The 18,593-nt window shown below is 57.0% G+C and overlaps 1 protein-coding gene across 1 annotated transcript; it reads left to right on the top strand.

The window, feature by feature from the left end:
• Window positions 1-1,154: 1,154 nt before the first annotated feature.
• Window positions 1,155-17,036, top strand: wdr43 (WD repeat domain 43). The gene is made up of 18 exons (XM_088626025.1): window positions 1,155-1,405; window positions 4,197-4,331; window positions 4,506-4,627; window positions 6,278-6,398; window positions 7,068-7,186; window positions 7,298-7,400; window positions 7,490-7,554; window positions 8,497-8,656; window positions 8,770-8,856; window positions 9,119-9,244; window positions 9,418-9,567; window positions 12,792-12,878; window positions 12,998-13,029; window positions 14,007-14,070; window positions 14,192-14,305; window positions 15,169-15,238; window positions 16,115-16,176; window positions 16,461-17,036. Exons 1-18 carry the CDS (start codon window positions 1,199-1,201, stop codon window positions 16,596-16,598), a joined length of 1,962 nt encoding a protein of 653 aa, XP_088482151.1. The 5' UTR covers window positions 1,155-1,198; the 3' UTR covers window positions 16,599-17,036.
• Window positions 17,037-18,593: the final 1,557 nt, after the last annotated feature.

The raw sequence follows: 18,593 nt of genomic DNA, 5'->3' as shown, positions 1-18,593 counted from the left end.
TCCTCGTGCGTCAGTCAGACCGTGTATCCAACACCCAACATACGTTTGTGTGGCAAATGTTTGCTTGCACATTGCGGAATTATATATTTTGTCTAAAGCGGTAAAAAAGAAACACACTGAATTTACTGGTCGTGTGTTTGTAGCGATAAACTAATATTGTGTTACTTTCTAGGACTCTTTAAATCTAATTACGTGACTACAGAATGCCCATGCGCACAGGAGAGTGTGAACTGTGTGTATAATCCAGTGTCCGGGTCTTACAGAATGCCTGTGTTCACAGTGGAGTGGGGGCTGTGTGCAAATCCAGTGTCCAGGTCTTGGGACTGGACCTCAGTGAGAGGAGACTGGAGAGAGGAGCCCAGCGTGAGAGTGTGCTCGCTCCTCCAGCAGGAGTGGGCCTCAGTGAGAGGAGACTGGAGAGAGGAGCCCAGTGTGAGAGTGTGCTCACTCCTCCAGCAGGAGTGGGCCTCAGTGAGAGGAGACTGGAGAGAGGAGCCCAGCGTGACAGTGTGCTCACTCCTCCAGCGGGACTGGGCCTCAGTGAGAGGAGACTGGAGAGAGGAGCCCAGTGTGAGCAAAGTGGCCTGTCAGAGCTCCATCTCATTCTCACTGGTGTCTTCATGACAGCGGTCTGCATCTGCTGTTCAGACCGCCAGAATCCTACTACTGAGAAGGACATTATGAAACATAATTAATAAATAATAAACATAAAAGTAACAAAGAAGATTTTAAGATTTTTATTGTAAGCAAGGAATTTTACAATAAATCTAAAAACTAAATCTTGTTATTGAATTTGAATTCAAACCCCCGACCATTTTCAACAGGGTGCATGATATCTTCCAGTACAACAGTATAGTACAGGAGACCCTACCCCAGTGCGATGTAGTGATTTAGATATGCGGAGTGAATGCCTCGCCACCATCTCACTCTGTAATCATTAAACACACTGCTTCTTCAGATTCACCGCCCTCCCATAACCCTCAAATTGAACAAGTCCCGCCCCCGGGGATCTTGAAAGCCGTCTCCGCCTATCAGAGCCAGCGACTGCGCTCCTTGGGATTCTGGCCACGCCTTACCTTTTTGACATCAGCCAATGGGAGGACGAGCCTGCTAAGGACCCTGCGCGCATGCTCGATGAGCCATAACACGTGTCCCCTTGGCTCCTGGCTTCCTTCTGAGCAAACGCAGCTCCACAGCAATGGCGGCCGACGGAGGCAGCGCTTCGCTGGTTTTCCCTAGCGCTTTTTCTCCGAAATCGCGCCAGTATCTAGCGGTATGTGCACAGGACGGCCGGCTGAGGATCTGGGACACACAAAGCAACACGCTGCACCAGGAATACGTGCCTTCCGCCCATCTGAGCGCCACCTGTTCCTGCATTTCTTGGGGACCATGCCGGACAGAGAAGGTACGCGCGGGGGGGCGCTTGTTTTCTGTGGAGTTCTCTACGAACAGGGCCTAGTTGTCTTCTGGGGCTATAAAGAGGGTTCGGACCGGGTTCGGCCCGGATCCCTTGCCGTGGCGGGGCCGTGCTGAGCGCAGTCTGCCGGCGAGGTGGTTGGAATCTCTCGGCTCGTCTTCCGCCTGCCGTCCTGCTGCAGTCGCACATGTTCCCTCACCCCACATGGTCGCGCGGCGTGTGAGGGATGGAGCGCAGCAAGAGCCCCACTTTCACGCTTTCACACGGTCTCTGCGTCCACGCCGGAGCAAAAACACTGGCTTGATCAGTAAAAGAAGATTTTTAGTAAAGGTTGTGAACGGATGTTTGTGAAGGTGGTGTGGCGCACGTCAGTCATTTTATGTGCACGTTAGTTCAGATGTCCAGGGGGTTCTGAAAATGAGGTACCGGTTCCCGGTGGCCCGGAGACTCGAGGTTCACCTGGTTCCGGGGTGTGGGGTAGTGAAAGTGTACCTGGCGGCTTGGGGCGAGCCGGGTCCCTACTGTTTTGTTGTTGGCCTCTTACTACATCTCACTCCTGTTGCGGTTCATGTGAATTATTTTAAAATATGTCGATCGTCATTATCACTCTCTATAGCCCCCGTTCTCCTGTACTGGGACTGTAGCTCCTATTGTAACAGGACTGTTCTACTGTACTGGGACTGTAGCTCCTATTGTAACAGGACTGTTCTACTGTACTGGGACTGTAGCCCCTGTTGTAACAGGACTGTTCTACTGCACTGGGACTGTAGCTCCTATTGTAACAGGACTGTTCTACTGTACTGGGACTGTAGCTCCTATTGTAACAGGACTGATCTACTGTACTGGGACTGTAGCTCCTATTGTAACAGGACTGATCTACTGTACTGGGACTGTAGCCCCTATTGTAACAGGACTGTTCTACTGTACTGGGACTGTAGCCCCTGTTGTAACAGGACTGTTCTACTGCACTGGGACTGTAGCTCCTATTGTAACAGGACTGTTCTACTGTACTGGGACTGTAGCTCCTATTGTAACAGGACTGATCTACTGTACTGGGACTGTAGCTCCTATTGTAACAGGACTGTTCTACTGTACTGGGACTGTAGCCCCTGTTGTAACAGGACTGTTCTACTGCACTGGGACTGTAGCTCCTATTGTAACAGGACTGTTCTACTGTACTGGGACTGTAGCTCCTATTGTAACAGGACTGTTCTACTGTACTGGGACTGTAGCCCCTGTTGTAACAGGACTGATCTACTGCACTGGGAACCCTAAGTTATGGGACTGTAATGTAAAAAGTAAATGAATGCAGTTATAATAGTTATTGATCTATAGGAATTTGGGTCAGCTCTACAGTAGCAGTTCTGCAGTCCCTGGTACGAGCCCTGTCTTGAGGGACGGCTGGAAGAGCTGTGTTAATGTCTTCTGAATTACACCTCTCATATCCTGGTGTATAGTTAGAAATGTAAGCATCAGGTTGAGCCAGTTGGCAATAGGTGAACCAGACTGAGAGTTTTTCCCTTTAATTTGAAGTGCCTTGGGAATTTCCACAAGCTGACAGACCCGGAGTCTCAGCAAACTAAGCAAGCTGCATGTATTAATACATTTCTAATAGGGGTGACTAAATATTCCCCCGTCAATACGTCAGCTTACCTGGACCTAATTGGTTAACACAATGCACTTTACTATGATTAAATAACGTCTTGCTAACTCGTCTTCCTACCTGTTGTACATCCCATAATACTTTATCCTACTCTCCCTCATCTTCATAAAAGAAACCTCATGCCAAATCAGGAGATCCCTATGGCAACAGGGGACTCCATCATTGATAATCATGAACTCTCTTCCCACAGCTGCCCTGTAAGGGGCAGCATGCCCTGTATGTGTTATGTTGGGAACCAGTTTTCTCCAGTGTTTATCTCTATGGCCTGGCAGGGTTACCCATTCCATCCTTCAGGGTCTCTAAGTCTCTCTCGACGACTGACAACGCCCGAGGAATTCAGGCCACTGCAAGATGCACGAGTAACAGGCCGTAATATAGAAAGAGGGAAAAGGCATGCAAAGATGCAGTGATGCATAACCTTAATCAGGGATCAGACTCACGAGTACATTGTTCGTTGTTCAGATCCTTCAGTATGGACACCATCAGTCCGGGGATTCACTAATCGTGAGTCCTTCTAGGACACGGCGGTGTCGCTCTCTTCCTCGGTGCTGGTGTGGCGGATCAGAGCCTTCCTCCTGCAGGATGAGTGTTCGGTGTGGTTCTTGACTCCAGGGCCGAGCTGCCCGGGTGATGTTCTGTGTGGGTCTCTGCGCTCGCCTGTGTGGGGCAGTGACAAGCCTCCCTGGGGTCCTCACAGAGGCGTCTGTCCAGCTGCCTGCCGCTCAGTGTGGGGGGAAGGTCTGGACAGGCCCTCGCCGGACCCGTGCCTCTGTCGCGTCCTCCTGACTTGTTTGAGAGACTCCCTGCTCTTTGTCATCTTGAGCTGTGGATTGAAATGGATTTCAGTGTCTGGCCGAGCTCACAGAGACTGATACATCTGTAGTCACGTTAAAGCACTTTAATGACGCAGGTGGTGATTGTTACCCTAATTTATTGACCTATCATGCTCTGCTTTTGCACCTGTCCTGGGCCCTCTGTCACGCTCTGCTCTGTCCTGGGTTCGATTGGGCCCTCTGTCACGCTCTGCTCTGTCCTGGGTTCGAATGGGCCCTCTGTCACGCTCTGCTCTGTCCTGGGTTCGAATGGGCCCGCTGTCACGCTCTGCTCTGTCCGCAGGAAGGGCCTCAGAGGAAGAAGCGGCGCTCGGAGGCAGGGCCTGTGGTCGAGAAGGCTGACTTCCTGGCGCTGGGCACCGTGGCAGGCAGCGTGCTCATCTACAGCACTGCAAAGGGCACTCTTCACAGCACACTGGTGAGACTGGGCACACTGGAGGCACTGGGCATCAGGGGAGGGGGAATCTGACCATGGGGCACCTGTGGAGGAGGGGAGAGCACCAGGGCGGGAGCAGAGGCTTGTTTGCTCACAGCCCTGGCGTACTGGGTGTGGACGTGTCAGGTTAATGCAGCCTCTCCTCCCCACATGCAGGAGGGCGCCCACAGCGACCGTGTGAACAGCGTGAGGTGGCACCCAGATGGCAGCACCCTGTACAGCAGCTCCAATGATTCTCACATCGCAGAGTGGGACCTGCAGACTGGCAGGACACGGTGGTCAGTACTGTCTGTCTGTCTGTCTGAGTGGCAGGACATGGTGGTCACTATTGTCTGTCTGTCTGTCTGAGTGGCAGAACAGGGTGGTCACTATTGTCTGTCTGTCTGAGTGCCAGGACAGGGTGGTCAGTACTGTCTGTCTGCGCCCTGTCTGTCTGAGTGGCAGGACACGGTGGTCAGTACTGTCTGTCTGCACCCTGTCTGTCTGAGTGGCAGGACAGGGTGGTCAGTACTGTCTGTCTGCGCCCTGTCTGTCTGAGTGGCAGGACAGGGTGGTCAGTACTGTCTGTCTGCACCCTGTCTGTCTGAGTGGCAGGACACGGTGGTCAGTACTGTCTGTCTGCACCCTGTCTGTCTGAGTGGGAGGACACGGTGGTCGGTTCTGTCTGTCTGCGCCCTGTCTGTCTGTCTGAATGGGAGGACAGGGTGGTCAGTACTGTCTGTCTGTCTGAGTGGCAGGACACGGTGGTCAGTACTGTCTGTCTGCGCCCTGTCTGTCTGTCTGAGTGGGAGGACACGGTGGTCAGTACTGTCTGTCTGCGCCCTGTCTGTCTGTCTGAGTGGCAGGACACGGTGGTCAGTACTGTCTGTCTGCGCCCTGTCTGTCTGAGTGGCAGGACACGGTGGTCGGTACTGTCTGTCTGCGCCCTGTCTGTCTGTCTGAGTGGGAGGACACGGTGGTCAGTACTGTCTGTCTGTCTGTCTGAGTGGCAGGACACGGTGGTCGGTACTGTCTGTCTGCGCCCTGTCTGTCTGTCTGAGTGGGAGGACACGGTGGTCAGTACTGTCTGTCTGTCTGTCTGAGTGGCAGGACACGGTGGTCGGTACTGTCTGTCTGCGCCCTGTCTGTCTGTCTGAGTGGCAGGACACGGTGGTCAGTACTGTCTGTCTGCGCCCTGTCTGTCTGAGTGGCAGGACACGGTGGTCGGTACTGTCTGTCTGTCTGAGTGGCAGGACAGGGTGGTCAGTACTGTCTGTCTGCGCCCTGTCTGTCTGTCTGAGTGGCAGGACAGGGTGGTCAGTACTGTCTGTCTGTCTGTCTGAGTGGGAGGACACGGTGGTCAGCACTGTCTGTCTGCGCCCTGTCTGTCTGTCTGAGTGGCAGGACACGGTGGTCAGTACTGTCTGTCTGCACCCTGTCTGTCTGAGTGGGAGGACACGGTGGTCGGTTCTGTCTGTCTGCGCCCTGTCTGTCTGTCTGAATGGGAGGACAGGGTGGTCAGTACTGTCTGTCTGTCTGAGTGGCAGGACAGGGTGGTCAGTACTGTCTGTCTGCGCCCTGTCTGTCTGAGTGGCAGGACACGGTGGTCAGTACTGTCTGTCTGCGCCCTGTCTGTCTGTCTGAGTGGGAGGACACGGTGGTCGGTTCTGTCTGTCTGCGCCCTGTCTGTCTGTCTGAATGGGAGGACAGGGTGGTCAGTACTGTCTGTCTGTCTGAGTGGCAGGACAGGGTGGTCAGTACTGTCTGTCTGCGCCCTGTCTGTCTGTCTGAGTGGCAGGACACGGTGGTCGGTACTGTCTGTCTGCGCCCTGTCTGTCTGTCTGAGTGGGAGGACACGGTGGTCAGTACTGTCTGTCTGTCTGAGTGGCAGGACAGGGTGGTCAGTACTGTCTGTCTGCGCCCCCTCTCACTGCCCGCTTGTCTTTCAGCAAGTGGAAGGCGGACCGTGGTGCAGTGACCAGTCTCTGTATCAGCCCGGACGGCCGACTGCTGGTGTCAGCAGGACAGACCATCAAGATGTGGGATCTGGAGACCAAGGAGGTGTACCGGGTGAGTGACCACTCTCCTCCAGGGGCCAGCTGACCTTGAGTTCTCAAGGTGCTCTTTGGGCATCAGGAAGTACTTGAAAGACGCAGTTTTCGAAGGAGACGCTTGAGTATGTGATGAGTGGGTTTGTGTAACATTCTGTAAAACATTTCTGGGAATTTTAACCGGAACCTGTTGGTAACGATGATGAAACTGCTTCACCAGCTACATGAAAGGAGAACTTTAGGGAGAACAGAGGTACAGAGAGAGGAGAGGAGAGTTTAGTCAGGACACCCCTCCTCTTACAAACGGAGGTCTACCCCTGGGGCCTCTGATCGCCAAGGAGTCAGGAGCTCAGTGTGACGTCTCATTAGGAAGGACAACATCCCTGGTCATCTCACTGGGCCAGAAGGAAGAGCTACTGGTCCACTACACCACTCTCGGCAGCGGCCTGGTTCTCCCAGGAGGTGCCCTGCCCCAGTACTGACCCGGCCGGCCCTGCTGAGCTGAGATCCGCGCAGCTCGGGCACAGGCTGGGAGAGTGGTCGCTGCTCACTGCTCAGGTTCGCCGGTGTTTTATGACGCAGTGGCTTCAGTAGAAGCCGGGTCTGGTCTGGTCTGGTGGGGTAGGGGGGGCAGGGGGGCGGGATCGCCCCGATCTGACTCGAGCTGCCGGTCCTCTCCCCCTGCCAGCGGTTCACGGGACACTCCACGGCCGTGACGACCCTGGGCTTCGCCACCACTCGCCCCCCTGACAGCGACGGCCTGTACTTCGTGTCCGGAGCGGCGCACGACCGGCTGCTCAGCGTGTGGTAAGAGCTGTCCCAGCAGGCCCTGCGCGGCGCGGCCCGGCCCTGCGCGGCCCGGCCCGGCCCGGCGCCCAGGCCCGCCTGACCGGCCTGTCCTCCCTCTGCCCCTCCCAGGCAGGTGCGGGCGGACGGGAAGGACAAGAACGCCGTGGTGTCCTTCACCCTCACCGACGAGCCGCTGCACGTCGACCTGGTGCCTTCCGACAGCAAGGACGAGGTCAGCGCGCCCTCCTCCGCCCCCGACTCTCCCGGGCCGCGTCCCCGACGTGCGTCCCCCGACTCTCTCCTGACTCTTTGTCCCCGCAGGCGGTCAGGCTGGCTGTGGTGTGTAAGGACGGACAGCTGCACCTCTTCGAGCACGTTCTCAACGGGTGAGTGACACTGTAACTCCGTCCCTCCCTGTCTTATTCAAGCAATTAGCAAAAACATTCACAACGGAATATTAGAGAGGCTCTCTTTCTCAGGCTGGGACAGGAGGTCACGCACTATTATTATGATTATTATTATTATTATTATTATTATTGAGAGACAGGCTCACTGTTCCTCAGGCTGGGACAGGAGATCACACACTGTATTATTATTATTATTGAGAGACAGACTCACTGTCTGTTCCTCAGGCTGGGGCAGGAGATCACACACTGTATTATTATTATTGAGAGACAGGCTCACTGTCTGTTCTTCAGGCTGGGACAGGAGATCACACTATTATTATTATTATTATTATTATTATTATTATTATTATTGTTCAGAGACAGACTCACTGTCTGTTCTTCAGGCTGGGACAGGAGATCACACACTGTATTATTACTATTGAGAGACAGACTCACTGTCTGTTCCTCAGGCTGGGACAGGAGATCACACAATATTATTATTATTATTATTATTATTATTATTGAGAGACAGGCTCACTGTCTGTTCTTCAGGCTGGGACAGGAGATCACACAATATTAGTATTATTATTATTGAGAGACAGGTTCACTGTCTGTTCCTCATGCTGGGACAGGAGATCACACACTGTATTATTATTATTGAGAGACAGGCTCACTGTTCCTCACTGATCACACACTGTATTATTTGTAAATTTGGGGAAGAATGTTTCTCTAATCCCAGAGTATTCCTCACAGTGCAGTAGGAAGTGCACCTCTGTCTCTATTTCTCCCCGCTGGCAGTGGGAGCACAGCCTGTCCTCTCTGGGCAGCCAGGTCTGCCTCTGTGCTGTTTCCATGGCCAGTCACTGGTGTTCTTCTGGCCAGGTACTGGGTGTGTTTTGTGTGTAGCGAGTCTCTCCCTGTCTGACTGTCTCTCTCCCTCAGGGCCTGTAAGAAGCCGCTGTCCCCCACCTGCTCGCTCCAGGTGTCCTCAGCAGGCGACTCTCCGGCGCCGGTCCCGGTTCTGGCTGCTGCTCTGGGCTCGGAGCAGCAGGGGCTGCTGCTGGCATACGGCAACCACCTGCAGCCCGTCGTCGAGCGCGCGGTGAGGGCGGCGGGGGCGCCGTGGGGCTGAGCCCGCGCCAGGGTCGGGGTCGCGGTGTGGTGTGCAGCTGGGGGTGCCTGTACAGTAACTCTGTCCTTGACCTCTCGCCGCAGAAGGTGAACACGGCCGAGAGACACGTCTGTCTGGTCAGGGACGTCCGCGCCGCTCTGAAGCTCACTGTGGACACGGCCGTCACCAAGGTAACCACCGGGGGTGGGGTGGGGAACTGCTGGGCCAGCTCGGGCTCTTGTAGAGAACATTACGGTTTGAAATCGGGGTTCTTGTCAGATAGGAAGTGCTCTTTTGCCTGTGGCCGGGCTGCAGGCCTGGCTGACAGTCAAACTGATCTGAAGTGCAGTTTCCTGTTGAAAGGAGGAGCCAAAAGGGACAGGAATGGACAGAAAACCTAACCAAAAGTCATATTTTGTGCTACCCTTTTCTCCTCTTGTACTTCCTCCGCAGGTGAAAACCCCCACCATCAAATCAGATGCCAAAGTCCTCGTTCCAGGGTTTCCTGGGCACCGAGCTCCTGTTAAATCCGTCCCCTCGGAAACGGAGAAGAGGAAACCTGGTTCCACTCTGGCCGAGGTGCGATGATAGCTGAGTACCGAGAGCACCAGTGGGCGGTAGGGAGTGGGGCCGGCGGGCGGTAGGGAGTGGGGCCGGTGTGGGCGGTAGGGAGTGTTAAGCTGTGTGTTGCTCATCTGCTCGGGATGTGTTCCGCTCTCAGTCTCCTGTGTTCCCTGTCTCTCCCGCGGTAGAAGTCCATTGAGGAGCGGCTGGGAGAGATGGACCTGTCCCCGGCCCCCGGAGGCAAGGGGGTCCCCGGGGGCGCCCCCTCCCTGCAGACCGACAGCTGCGCCGTTCTGCTGGTCCAGGGCCTGGAGAGCAAAGACCCAGACATCCTGAACGTGAGTCCCACCCCCCTCTGCTGGTGGGCGGCAGTGTGTGTCAGGTCACCTGGGTGCAGACTGCGCCTCATTACGCCTCAGTGTCAGGTCACCTGGGTGCAGACTGCGCCTCATTACGCCTCAGTGTCGGGTCACCTGGGTGCGGACTGCGCCTCAGTGTCGGGTCACCTGGGTGCGGACTGCGCCTCAGTGTCAGGTCACCTGGGTGCAGACTGCGCCTCAGTGTCAGGTCACCTGGGTGCAGACTGCACCTCAGTGTCAGGTCACCTGGGTGCGGACTGCGCCTCAGTGTCAGGTCACCTGGGTGCGGACTGCGCCTCAGTGTCAGGTCACCTGGGTGCGGACTGCGCCTCAGTGTCGGGTCACCTGGGTGCGGACTGCGCCTCAGTGTCAGGTCACCTGGGTGCGGACTGTGCCTCAGTGTCAGGTCACCTGGGTGCGGACTGCACCTCATTACGCCTCAGTGTCAGGTCACCTGGGTGCGGACTGCGCCTCAGTGTCAGGTCACCTGGGTGCGGACTGTGCCTCAGTGTCGGGTCACCTGGGTGCGGACTGCGCCTCAGTGTCAGGTCACCTGGGTGCGGACTGCGCCTCGGTGTCAGGTCACCTGGGTGCGGACTGCGCCTCAGTGTCAGGTCACCTGGGTGCGGACTGTGCCTCAGTGTCGGGTCACCTGGGTGCGGACTGCGCCTCGGTGTCAGGTCACCTGGGTGCGGACTGTGCCTCAGTGTCAGGTCACCTGGGTGCGGACTGCGCCTCATTACGCCTCAGTGTCAGGTCACCTGGGTGCGGACTGCGCCTCGGTGTCGGGTCACCTGGGTGCGGACTGTGCCTCAGTGTCGGGTCACCTGGGTGCGGACTGCGCCTCAGTGTCAGGTCACCTGGGTGCGGACTGCGCCTCGGTGTCAGGTCACCTGGGTGCGGACTGCGCCTCAGTGTCAGGTCACCTGGGTGCGGACTGTGCCTCAGTGTCGGGTCACCTGGGTGCGGACTGCGCCTCGGTGTCAGGTCACCTGGGTGCGGACTGTGCCTCAGTGTCAGGTCACCTGGGTGCGGACTGCGCCTCATTACGCCTCAGTGTCAGGTCACCTGGGTGCGGACTGCGCCTCGGTGTCGGGTCACCTGGGTGCGGACTGCGCCTCGGTGTCAGGTCACCTGGGTGCGGACTGCGCCTCGGTGTCAGGTCACCTGGGTGCGGACTGCGCCTCATTACGCCTCAGTGTCGGGTCACCTGGGTGCAGACTGCGCCTCAGTGTCGGGTCACCTGGGTGCAGACTGCGCCTCGGTGTCGGGTCACCTGGGTGCGGACTGCGCCTCGGTGTCAGGTCACCTGGGTGCGGACTGCGCCTCGGTGTCAGGTCACCTGGGTGCGGACTGTGCCTCAGTGTCAGGTCACCTGGGTGCGGACTGCGCCTCATTACGCCTCAGTGTCGGGTCACCTGGGTGCGGACTGCGCCTCGGTGTCAGGTCACCTGGGTGCGGACTGCGCCTCGGTGTCAGGTCACCTGGGTGCAGACTGCGCCTCGGTGTCAGGTCACCTGGGTGCAGACTGCGCCTCAGTGTCGGGTCACCTGGGTGCGGACTGCGCCTCGGTGTCGGGTCACCTGGGTGCGGACTGCGCCTCGGTGTCGGGTCACCTGGGTGCGGACTGCGCCTCGGTGTCGGGTCACCTGGGTGCGGACTGCGCCTCGGTGTCGGGTCACCTGGGTGCGGACTGCGCCTCGGTGTCGGGTCACCTGGGTGCGGACTGCGCCTCGGTGTCGGGTCACCTGGGTGCGGACTGCGCCTCGGTGTCGGGTCACCTGGGTGCGGACTGCGCCTCGGTGTCGGGTCACCTGGGTGCGGACTGCGCCTCGGTGTCGGGTCACCTGGGTGCGGACTGCGCCTCGGTGTCGGGTCACCTGGGTGCGGACTGCGCCTCGGTGTCGGGTCACCTGGGTGCGGACTGCGCCTCGGTGTCGGGTCACCTGGGTGCGGACTGCGCCTCGGTGTCGGGTCACCTGGGTGCGGACTGCGCCTCGGTGTCGGGTCACCTGGGTGTGGACTGCGCCTCGGTGTCAGGTCACCTGGGTGCAGACTGCGCCTCATTACGCCTCAGTGTCAGGTCACCTGGGTGCGGACTGCGCCTCAGTGTCGGGTCACCTGGGTGCAGACTGCGCCTCAGTGTCAGGTCACCTGGGTGCGGACTGTGCCTCAGTGTCAGGTCACCTGGGTGCGGACTGCGCCTCAGTGTCAGGTCACCTGGGTGCGGACTGTGCCTCAGTGTCAGGTCACCTGGGTGCGGACTGCACCTCATTACGCCTCAGTGTCAGGTCACCTGGGTGCGGACTGCGCCTCGGTGTCAGGTCACCTGGGTGCGGACTGCACCTCATTACGCCTCAGTGTCAGGTCACCTGGGTGCGGACTGCGCCTCATTACGCCTCAGTGTCAGGTCACCTGGGTGCGGACTGCGCCTCATTACGCCTCAGTGTCAGGTCACCTGGGTGCGGACTGCGCCTCGGTGTCAGGTCACCTGGGTGCGGACTGCGCCTCGGTGTCAGGTCACCTGGGTGCGGACTGCGCCTCGGTGTCGGGTCACCTGGGTGCGGACTGCGCCTCGGTGTCGGGTCACCTGGGTGCGGACTGCGCCTCGGTGTCGGGTCACCTGGGTGCGGACTGCGCCTCAGTGTCGGGTCACCTGGGTGCGGACTGCGCCTCAGTGTCGGGTCACCTGGGTGCGGACTGCGCCTCAGTGTCGGGTCACCTGGGTGCGGACTGCGCCTCAGTGTCGGGTCACCTGGGTGCGGACTGCGCCTCAGTGTCGGGTCACCTGGGTGCGGACTGTGCCTCAGTGTCGGGTCACCTGGGTGCGGACTGCGCCTCAGTGTCGGGTCACCTGGGTGCGGACTGCGCCTCGGTGTCAGGTCACCTGGGTGCGGACTGCACCTCATTACGCCTCGGTGTCAGGTCACCTGGGTGCAGACTGCGCCTCGGTGTCAGGGATCAGGGTGGGCATGTAGCTGTTGTTCTCAACACAATTGTAAATTGAAGACATTTGTTTACTATTCAGTGAGAAGAGAATATGATTGAAGCGCTCATGGAGAGGTGTTAAGCGGTCCTAAGGGATTTCCTGTTACGAAGGACGCGGTGCTGTGTTAAAAACCCACCGGTGCCCTGTCTCTAGATGTTGCAGCACCTGCGGGTGAGTGTGCTCAGGGCTGACCTCTTGTCCCTCTGATCTGCAGAAAGTCTTCCAGACCAAGAAGGAGCCGTTGATAAAGACGACTGTTGCCAGGTTACCCATCCCTGCCGTCCTCCCCTTGGTGGAAGAGGTGAGTGCTCACCGGTGGGGCGGAGTCCCTGCACAGAGCTGGGGAGTCTGTCTGGCGGGTTGAATTGAACGTCTGGTTCTTGTCTTGCCTCTCACTGCCAATCCTCACCTGTCTTTCAGCTGACACACAGGATGCAGGGCCACCCAAACAGGTGAGTGAGTCTCAACACTGCTGCTCGTTCCCCTGTGTGCGCTCACAGTCTCCTCCTCCAGCGCTGTGTGTGTGTGTGCTGAGCTCACAGTCTCCTCCTCCAGTGCTGTGTGTGTGCGCGCGCTGAGCTCACAGTCTCCTCCTCCAGCGCTGTGTGTGTGTGTGCTGAGCTCACAGTCTCCTCCTCCAGTGCTGTGTGTGTGTGCGCGCTGAGCTCACAGGCTCCTCCTCCAGCAGTGTGTGTGTGTGTGTGTGTGTGTGCGCTGAGCTCACAGGCTCCTCCTCCAGCGCTGTGTGTGTGTGTGTGTGTGTGCGCTGAGCTCACAGGCTCCTCCTCCAGCGCTGTGTGTGTGTGTGCGCTGAGCTCACAGGCTCCTCCTCCAGCGCTGTGTGTGTGTGTGTGTGTGTGTGTGTGTGTGTGCGCGCTGAGCTCACAGGCTCCTCCTCCAGCGCCGTGTGTGTGTGTGTGTGTGTGTGTGTGTGTGTGTGTGTGTGTGTGTGTGCGTGCGCTGAGCTCACAGGCTCCTCCTCCAGCGCCGTGTGTGTGCGCTGAGCTCACAGGCTCCTCCTCCAGCGCCGTGTGTGTGTGTGTGTGTGTGTGTGTGTGTGTGTGTGTGTGTGTGCGTGCGCTGAGCTCACAGGCTTCTCCTCCAGCGCCGTGTGTGTGTGCGCTGAGCTCACAGGCTCCTCCTCCAGCGCCGTGTGTGTGTGTGCGTGCGCTGAGCTCACAGGCTTCTCCTCCAGCGCCGTGTGTGCGTGCGCTGAGCTCACAGGCTCCTCCTCCAGCGCTGTGTGTGTGTGTGTGTGTGTGTGTGTGTGTGTGTGTGTGTGTGTGTGTGTGTGTGTGTGTGTGCTGAGCTCACAGTCTCCTCCTCCAGCGCTGTGTGTGTGTGTGCGCGCGCTGAGCTCACAGTCTCCTCCTCCAGCGCCGCGTGCGTGCGCGCGTGCTGTGCTAACCAGTCTCCCTCTCCCCCACAGTGCCTTGCTGATGGTTCGCTGGCTGAAGGCTGTCCTCACACAGCACGTCTCCTACTTGTCAACGGTGAGTCTGGGCTGAGTGGGGACGAGGGCGCGGGGGGGGAGAGGGGCTGTAAGAGGGCTGTCTCCCCTGCCGCCTGTGAGACTGGCTCTGGTCTGACTCTGCTGTTTCTGGGCTTCTGCAGCAACCGGACCTGGTGTCTCGTCTGGGTGTGCTGTACCACATGATTGAAAGCAGAATCAAGACGTTCCAGAAGCTGACCAGACTGCACGGCAAGTTGTACCTGCTGGTCACACAGGTAATCTCAGCCTCCCACTGCCACCCTGTCCGTCAGACTTGACTGATCTCTGCAACACGCAGATCCCAGCAGGACGCTGTCCAGGCTGCGGTCAGGGCTTGGTCTTGCTGGAAGACCAGACGGGTCCCTGCAGTGAAAGGACTGGTGCTCAGGGCGCTTCACCTCCTTGGTCCAGCCCAGGGGAATCTCCAAGCGCCCTGAGCTGTGTTCCAAATCCGTAGAGAAGGCGTCCACCTAGGGGGATAAGTCGGAGCTGGGAGGACAGTGACACGGCATGCGAGGGAAAAACTAAGGTTGCTGCTGGAAGAGGTGTTAGTGGGGCCAGCAGGGGGCGCTCACCCTGCGGTCCATGTGGGTCCTAATCCCCCAGTATAGTGACGGGGACACTGTACTGTAAAGAGGCGCCGTCCTTCGGATGAGACGTAAAACCGAGGTCCTGACTCTCTGTGGTCATTAAAAATCCCAGGGTGTTTCTCGAAAAGAGTAGGGGTGTAACCCCGGTGTCCTGGCCAAATTTCCCATTGGCCCTTACCAATCATGGCCTCCTAATAATCCCTGTCTATGAACTGGCTACATTACTCTGCTCTCCTCCCCACTGATATCTGGTGTGTGGTGAGCGTTCTGGCGCACTATGGCTGCCGTCGCATCATCCAGGTGGGGCTGCACATTGGTGGTGCTGGAGGGGAGTCCCCATTACCTGTAAAGCGCTTTGAGTGGAGTGTCCAGAAAAGCGCTATATAAGTGTAAGCAATTATTATTATTAAGGGTTGCGAGAGGAAGCGTTTCTCACTGGAGCTCTTTACCGAGGGACTCGGGCCTGCCAGCGCTGTCCTGATCCTCTCCTCTTTCCTCCCCTCCCTCAGGTCGCGGCCGTGGAGCAGTCCTGCGCCATCACTGAGCTGGACAGGACCGCTAAACTGGTCTACGAGGAAGGTGAGAGGGCTGTTTGCCCACGTGCACACACGAACCCCCCCGCCGCCTATCTCTGCCTCTCCCCAAACACACGCACACGCACACACACGTCACCTGTCAGTTAAATTCAAGACGCTTTATTGGCATGACCAGTGAGCAGATTCAGTGTTGCCAAAGTAAAACAAATACAATTAAAATAAAACAAATCTACAGACATTTACAATACATATACAATAATAAGATATTTACATCTAAACTTATGGAGCATTATTGGGTGACAGGCTCACTGTTCCTCAGGCTGTGACAGGAGATCACATACTGGGCTGCCAGTTCCACTGAGTTCCCTCCTCCCTCTCCCAGTAGGATTGGGACCCGTTGTGATTCTGGCAGGTGTGGGAACTCTGGGATTAGATTTCTGAATTTGGGGAAGAATGTTTCTCTAATCCCAGAGTATCTGTCACAGTGCAGTAGGAAGTGCACCTCTGTCTCTATTTCTCCCCGCTGGCAGTGGGAGCACAGCCTGTCCTCTCTGGGCAGCCAGGTCCGCCTGTGTTGCCCAGTTTCTATGGCCAGGCTGTGGTCACTGAGTCTGTACTTCATCAGGGTCTGTTTCTTTTTTCTGTTTCTTATCTTGGTCAAATATTCCGCTAGTGTGTATTGTCTGTTTAGGGTTCTGTAGCATTCCAGATTCTGTTGTGTTTGTGTGGGAGAGCCTGTCTCTGTCACACACACACACGAAAAGTCGATTGATCCCTCCTTCAGTGGGGCAGGGTGGGTCTGGGGCTCCCCGCACCCCCACAGTCCACAGTGGGGCGGGTTCTGGTGTGGGCCCCGGTGTTGGTGCGGTGCAGGTGAAAGGGCTCTGTGATGGACACTGCCTCTCTGCTCTTCCTGCAGACTCCTCCGATGAGGGAGAGGAAGGCTCTGGGGATGACGGGCTGGCTGATGAAGATTCAGAGGTGAGTCACGTGATGGGTGTGATTGGGCAGGGTGCTGCTCAGGTGAAAGGAAATTACATTCCTGCTTCCTAAACACAAGGAGACAAAGGTAAACAAAGGTCAGGAGGCACTTTACACACAGAGTGGTGGGAGTGTGGAACAATATCCTTAGCCATGCTGTTGAAGCCGATAGCCTGACTTCAAGACACAGTTGGATCAGTTAACTACTAACTACCAAGCAGGCTGGGCTGAATGGCTCTTGATCTTATGAAATTAATATCTTGTTCTGTTTCCCTGCCCTGCAGAACTGGGAGGAGGACGAGCAGGAGATGGAGGAGATGTCAGATAAAGGCAGCGAGGAAGAGGAGGAAGAGATGAATGTGGAAATGAAGCTCAATGGCGACTCGGACTTGGAGCCAGAGAACGAGAGTGAGGAGGAGTGAAGACCGAGCGACACAAATATAAGGACGCAAAGAAAGGAGAATTTATATATTTTTTTCATTTCTTTGGATTTTATTTTAAAAAGTTCAGTTTTATACAGGTAAAAACAGAGCAGCATCTTGGGTCGATCCATACTGTCGGTCGGGTGTTGTACCCCATGGTGGCCTTTAGGGCGGTGCCACTGTGCTGCAGAGACATCCTGAGGACTGGCAGAAGCCCGCAGTGTCTGTAGGGTGGCCTGAGCAGGTGGGGGTGGACTGACCCCGGTGTTTGTACAGACTGATACCCCCCGCCTGTCAGTGCAGGAGAATCTCAGGCCTGCAGCGCCCCCGGTGGCAGGGCTGCGGGACCCGGCCGGTGATCCCGCGGTGTGCGTGCTCTGTGTAAATCTGTCCTCCAGCAGGGGCGCGGCTGCAACATTAAATCATTTCTTTAACCCAGCCCTCCCCCTGTGTCCTGTCCTTCCTGGTGTTCCTCCCTGCTCCCTCCCAGCTGCTGCTGCAGGGTGATCACTCTATTCATGGAGAGAGTGACGCAGGCCAGCTGCTGCAGGGTGATCTCTCTCTCTCTCTCTCCTCATGCTGAGAGTGACCCAGGCCAGCTGCTGCAGGGTGATCTCACTCCTCACGGCGAGAGTGACCCAGGCCAGCTGCTGCAGGGTGATCTCTCTCCTCATGCTGAGAGTGACCCAGGCCGGCTGCTGCAGGGTGATCTCACTCCTCACGGTGAGAGTGACCCAGGCCGGCTGCTGCAGGGTGATCTCACTCCTCATGCTGAGAGTGACCCAGGCCAGCTGCTGCAGGGTGATCTCTCTCTCTCTCTCCTCATGCTGAGAGTGACCCAGGCCAGCTGCTGCAGGGTGATCTCTCTCTCTCTCCCATCATGCCGAGATTGACCCAGGCCAGCTGTTGCTGCAGGGTGATCTCTCTCTCTCCTCGTGCCGAGAGTCACCCAGGCCAGCTGTTGCAGGGTGATCTCTCTCCTCACGCCAAGAGTGACCCAGGCCAGCTGCTGCTGCTGCAGGGTGATCTCACTCCTCACGGCGAGAGTGACCCAGGCCAGCTGCTGCAGGGTGATCTCACTCCTCACGGTGAGAGTGACCCAGGCCCACTGCTGCAGGGTGATCTCTCTCCTCACGCCAAGAGTGACCCAGGCCCACTGCTGCAGGGTGATCTCCAGAGTGCCTCAGTTGCTAAGCAGGAAGGCTGTGGGGGCCGAGAGCTCGGGGGCCTCTGGACTCAGTTCCCTGAGGGAGAGTGGGGCTGGAGACCAGAGTTAAAGGGAGGTGGGGGGATGATGGGTGGGGTTGTGCATTTCATACTAACTGTATTTGATGAGACAACTGAGGTAAGCATGTGTGTGTCCCACAATCCCCTCGGTGGGGACAGGACAGGTATGTTTCCCAGTCTGGTCTCACAGGTTCCAGGGGCAGTAGGAAGTGCATCTCTCTCTATTTCTCCCCGCTGGCAGTGGGAGCACTGCCTGTCCTCTATGGCCAGGCCAAGACCAGGGCGATTGGAACTGACTGGAAACCGAGATCAGCTGGCCATTACACGTCTCTTTGCCTCCTTCTAGTGGCCACCGATAGAAGTACAGCTGGAGAAGTAGCACTGTGGACACTGTTCAGTTGAGCCTGTTGCAGAATGTGTGGAGAAGAATGCTCACACACCCACACTGAAGAATAGTGTTTTTCTTGGAGAGGCTGGGAGTGCGCACACACACACTGCAGCCTGCAGCACGACTACCTGCACTCCTTTAAGTAAGGGATTTGGGGGTTTCTAGGGCCTCAGTCAGTGTACTGAAGCTGCAGAACGGTCAACAATATTGGGGATAGGTGGTGAAAAATGCACAATGCAAGTCGGGGAAAGTCATGTTCTATCAATGGGACAATCAGACAATGTTTTGGCAAGAGCTCTCTTACAATACAGTGTAGTCTCAATCACCAAATTAAAAAAATATATATTTCTGCTCTGGAATCGAAAGTTTAGTCAGTCTCA

This window comes from Lepisosteus platostomus, chromosome 3 (assembly GCF_059453375.1).
Source record: "Lepisosteus platostomus isolate fLepPlt1 chromosome 3, fLepPlt1.hap1, whole genome shotgun sequence".
In the NCBI taxonomy this organism is placed as follows: Eukaryota; Metazoa; Chordata; class Actinopteri; order Semionotiformes; family Lepisosteidae; genus Lepisosteus; species Lepisosteus platostomus.
Note: the sequence above shows the minus strand (reverse complement) of the source record. Positions and strands in the feature narration are given on the sequence as shown.

Excerpts from the sequence above, each read along its gene's own strand:
- wdr43 (XM_088626025.1), top strand. The coding sequence starts at position 1,199 with ATGGCGGCCGACGGAGGCAGCGCTTCGCTGGTTTTCCCTAGCGCTTTT. Across the intron at positions 1,406-4,196 it reads GACCATGCCGGACAGAGAAG|GAAGGGCCTCAGAGGAAGAA; the intron begins GTACGCGCGGGG and ends CTCTGTCCGCAG. Across the intron at positions 14,306-15,168 it reads TGTACCTGCTGGTCACACAG|GTCGCGGCCGTGGAGCAGTC; the intron begins GTAATCTCAGCC and ends CCCCTCCCTCAG.